The sequence below is a fragment of the Lathyrus oleraceus genome, chromosome 1, assembly GCF_024323335.1.
Source record: "Lathyrus oleraceus cultivar Zhongwan6 chromosome 1, CAAS_Psat_ZW6_1.0, whole genome shotgun sequence".
NCBI classification, from domain to species: Eukaryota; Viridiplantae; Streptophyta; class Magnoliopsida; order Fabales; family Fabaceae; genus Lathyrus; species Lathyrus oleraceus.
In genome coordinates, this window is record NC_066579.1 from 123,376,352 (window position 1) to 123,381,637 (window position 5,286).

General features: G+C 33.2%; 1 protein-coding gene across 1 annotated transcript; it reads right to left on the reverse strand.

Annotated features, from left to right (window-relative positions):
• Nucleotides 1-1,945: 1,945 nt before the first annotated feature.
• On the reverse strand, nt 1,946-4,980 carry LOC127121369 (biotin carboxyl carrier protein of acetyl-CoA carboxylase, chloroplastic). Its single transcript, XM_051051876.1, has 7 exons — nt 4,408-4,980; nt 3,836-3,886; nt 3,581-3,732; nt 2,947-3,268; nt 2,704-2,775; nt 2,528-2,593; nt 1,946-2,239 (listed from the first exon to the last, which is right to left on the reverse strand). Exons 1-7 carry the CDS (start codon nt 4,558-4,560, stop codon nt 2,216-2,218), a joined length of 840 nt encoding a protein of 279 aa, XP_050907833.1. The 5' UTR covers nt 4,561-4,980; the 3' UTR covers nt 1,946-2,215.
• Nucleotides 4,981-5,286: the final 306 nt, after the last annotated feature.

Here is a 5,286-nt window from a genome sequence, read left to right on the forward strand (position 1 = left end):
AAAAACCAAGAATAACCTAGTTTTTCTTGAAGAAAAGGAGATGAAAACCATAATGGCCTAGAGCTTTGAATTTATCCCTAGAAAACATAACATCAATCACTTACTACATTGAAAACTCTTTTTCTCATCATAAATCATTGCCAATTTTATTTTTGAGAGTTGTGGCACGATTATATCTTCTACAAACGTGAGCATTTCGATGAAAAAAAAAACGAGTATAATGATTTCTGAGAGTAATCAATTTTGATATAGGTTGATGTAACCAATAAGTATCTTCTTGTAACATTGTACTAGTGTATTATTTTAAGAGAGTGTGTGTTAATTGGTCATCTTTTAATAGAGCCAAAATGCGTTTCTTACGGCTAAATATATTATCAAAGAAATCTCTATTCCAAACACCACAATGATTCGAAGTGGAAAGAGGAAGATTTGAAATCGTACAATTTAAAAACAAAGATTGTCAATCGGTTCAACCACGTCCCACAAAATTTTATGCGGCCAACAACCTGATTAGTCCGGCTCAACTCAACATAAATACTAACATAGGTTCCACGTGAAGCCTCATAGTTCTAACGTCAACTTTAATTGATTTTTCAAATTAATATTGCAAGAGGAATGTGCACACTCTCATCGTAATATTCAATCCACATTCTATAATTCTTTCTTTCTGTTCAACCACATCTAGCTTGACCACGTAAAAACAATGCCCTATGTCCACCAAATTCACATCTGCCACACGTTTCTTTCCGATATTAAAATAGTCTTAATTCACCCACCACTTACATCCACAATCACACAATCTGGTGCGAAAAATTTCATGATTCGAAAAGTTTGTCTTTGAATGATTTTTTCAACTTACGGAACTATTAAGAATAATAAATCAAGTGTGAGTTGGAGTCTCACATTAGTTATAGATGTGAACACTTGAACATTTATAAGTGTGAGAATCCACAGACCTATAACCTTAAGGTGAGTTAGAGTCCCACAATACTCCCCTCAAGTGAAATTTGTTTTGTTCACATACACTTGTACCGCCGTTGATACATCTTCTTGGACATTTCGATTTTAACGAGACACCTCTTCTTGGTCATTTCGATACACGTAAGTGGGTCCCTTTATTCGAATCAGACTTTGATACCAATTAGGTAATGAGGAGGAGTATCAACATTGGGCTAAAAGCAACATATAAGTCAGAAAGACATCACATATTCACCCAAAATCAAATCCTAAGATTTTTGGTGAATATGTGGTGTCTCTCTCACTCGTGTGTTGCTCTTGAGTCAATGTTGATGTTGTTCCTCATGATCCAGCAACCGGTATCATGCATCTTTGGTTCAAATAAAGAGACTGACTTACTTGTATCAAAATGCTCAAGAAGAGGTGTCCCATTGAAATCGAAATACATAGGAAATGATGTCAACAACGGTACAAATGTATGTGGACAAAAAAAAATTCACTTGAGGAAGAGCATTGTGGACAAAAAAAAAATTCACTTGAGAGAAAGTTTTAAAAGTAATAAGTCAAGTGTGAGTTGAAGACTCATATTGATTATAAATGTAAAGATTTGAGTATTTATAAATGAGAGAGCTCACACATCTAACACTCTAAAATTTCTAAAATTTTGGATGAATTCGAGATTTCTTTCTAGGCGTAAACCACATATTAAATAGCAATAATCATTTTTTATGCCTATATTAAATAGGCAAAACAAATATATTTTCCATGGATGAAGGATATGAAATGACACCGGTTAATTTTATAATACAATTTAAAATCACACCATCGTTAATTACAATTTAATATTTACCTTTAATTTTCTCATCACACTCTATTTTAGAGAGCTGTGTGGTTTATAATTTAAACAGGTTATACTTCATTTATATTATATGCTTTCTATCACACTTATAACAATTTAAGAACAGAATTATGATATGAAATTGAAAACTAAATGCAGAAAAACATTAATTAATTATTAGTAAAAAAATTGAAACTGCTTAGAATTACAAAGTCTAATATCCATTCTTATATGCTGAGGCTTTTGTGTCTAAAACATCTTTAGATAAATTAAGAGGTCTAGGAGTTTCTTTTCTTCATAGTAGACAACTAATATCACTCAATCAAATTCTGAATCACAAACTCTAAATCATCAAATACCATGCTATCCAACAACATAGTTTTGCGTCCATCGGCTTCGAAATAACGTCCCCTCTAGCACTCATGGAACTATTACGAAAAGAGGCTGCGTCGAATACAAGTGCAATAGTTAGAGAAATAGTCACACACACACAAACACGAATTTGGATTCTCTGCATTCATGCAATTCTTATTCTGGATCGTTATACCAAGATCAGATGACTTACGTTCCAACATTGTATTTTGGATATGATTTACCAAAGTTTGGAATGTGAGTCGTCTGATCATGATCCAGATGTCCAAATTGCACGATTGCACTAAATCTGTGATTCTCTTACACGAGAGAATCCTAATCACGTATATATATAGAGAGAGAGAAAGAGAGAGAGTGTACCAAGTCTATACTGACTGGTTTTCCATCCTCAACAAGTATCTCGGTTATTGTTCCCGATTGATCAGCCTGTCATGAAAGCAATGAAAGGTAACCAACAGATAGATTTTTCCGTAATTGGATGAACTTTGGTAGAAAATCGGTTTACAAAGACAAACATAACCAGAAAATATACTTACCTCAATTTCATTCATCAGTTTCATAGCCTCGATAATGCAAATAACTTGGCCTTTCTGTACTTGATCTCCCACCTGAGGCAACAAAAAAAAATCGGGCTATTCATTATCTTAACGTAAATGATATTTTGACACAAACTTCGGCAACAATTTAGATGGTCAACAACACATTTGATACACGTAGTTAATTGCGTTGAACGAATATAATCAGGTGTCACAGGTCCATAAATATGTATGTTCACATACCTTGACGAATGGAGGTTCACCAGGTCCCGGACACCGGTAAAAAGTTCCTGCCATTGGACATTTCAGCGGCGGATGAGAGGATGCACTTTTCGTGGGGGAGGGCAAGGCAGGTGTTGCTTTCGAAGGAGGAGAGATTGCAGGAGCAGAAGCAGCTGCTGTTGGTGTGATCTGTGGCGAAGGAGGCGTGGGATAGTAGAATGGTTGTGACGGTTGCGGCATAGCCGTGGCCGGTGGAGGCTGCAAAGCTTCTTTTTTTCTTATCATGAGCTCACAATCCGATTGCTTTAGTTGCAACTCCACAATATCTCTCGAATCCACAAGTCTAGCCACGGAATCATAATAATGAATAACGCGTTCAATTTTGATACACTATTATAGCGATTTTTTACACTCAAACAATCACAAATAATCATATATGTGACTTATAAGATGATAAAAGTCAAATATTTTTAATGATCTGACAGTTATAATCGGTTGACAGGTTAAAAAATCTTTACGCTCACATACTACATACCGATTAAATCCTAAATAACGTTCATGTAGGTCTAATTGAGACAATACATGTTCTAACACCGATAAAATTTCAAAGAGAAAGTTATGTGATTGCATTAAGAGTGAGGCTTCTTAATCTTACTTTACAAGGTCAGCAACTTGAGTCATGAATGCAGAAACTGAAGATGTATCTGACAGCGACAGTGTGCCGCCAGAGACGCTCCCATTTTGGTTTTCTTTCTCTTTTGGCAAAGCAACATTAGGTGCAGAATTCGAATTTTCGACAATCGCAGCCTATGATATGTACAAAATAACATTCGAACAGCCGAATAAATTTTCCGTTCAGATTAAAACTCAACGTGAAAAGCAAAAGACTCGAAAGTCGAAACAAACTGACCTCATTAAGCTGTGCTTGAATCTTGATAGGAAACTGTTTCTTGTTAACACACTACAAGAGTCAACAAAACAACATTGAGTTAAATAACCAGAAAAAATAAAACAAACACAACTTTTAGACTTTTAACACACTTATTAAAAGTATCTGTTTCTGCGGTGAAAAAAAATCATTTTGAGAGAATTTATTCTATAAAATTGATTTTAACTAAAAATTAAAAATGAATTGAAGGTAAAAATTTATGTTTGTATAAATTTACAAAATTGAGTTGGATAGTCTATTTTATTTCGATGTAAAAATCATGCTTAGAACTCAATAACTATAAATCTTAGTTTTAAATATAATCAACTCTATAAAGTATAATCGATTCTACTCGAGAGCAACTAAACATATCATAATCAATTCTACCAGAATCAGATTATTTTATAATTTCCTTAATTTTATGACCAAAGTATAACCTTTGCATGTATTCCAAGACTAATTTGGTTATAAATCTAAGTAAAACAATAAATCACACATCAAGTAACAAAAATTAATGTTGGCTAGATTCATATATATTATACAAAATCACATACCTGAATTCCAAATGATGCTGACTCAGCAGACAAAGATCCAAATGATTGACAAGGTTTCAAACTCAACCCATTTTGAAACAAGATCTTGTTAGATTTCAATCCCAAAGAAGAAAAAGAAGGACATTTGGGGCATGGAACCGATAAAGATGCCATTTTTATGGAACCAACCCCACTAATCAAAAACCAAAGTTTCTTTCTTCAAAGCTCAAAGGGTAGTGAGATTTATAAGAAAGAATGAAAAATTTTATGTGGGTCGGTGAGATTATAAGGTTGTTGGCGATGAAATCGAAGAGGATGTGTGAGGAATTTGAGAAAAGAGAGTGAAAAAAATGAGAGTGGATGATGGAGAATACAAAGGTGGGAATTATTAGAAAGACAATGTTGTTTTTGTTTCTAGATTTTTTTTTTTACAAGCTTGGTTTCGATGATTACGATGCAACCATCAATGTCATAATAAAGTGTTAACTAACTTTGTAACAACAATGAAAATCGTAACCACTTTTTTTACATCTGTTTTGGAGACATGTTTTCATGTTTTTCCTCTTCAATAATCCAAGTGGTTTTCATTAAGGTTGCAATATATGCATGGATTTGGTTTTTGATTGGAATTTTAATTCAATTTGTTACAAGACAAAGAATAAGCAACTTTGGTTAAACTAACTCGGTTGATAAATAATGACATACATATCTCAATTACGATTTGTTTGAATGGATTTATTTGAGCTTATCTATTGTTATAAGTTTTGTGACACTGTTTGAAAAACTTAATCAAAACAATTTATGATATATTTCATAATTTTTTTAAAATTTATTTTATAAATTCTTCAATCTAGCTAAGGGTGATAAAATTGATGGATTAGATGAATATATATTAGATTA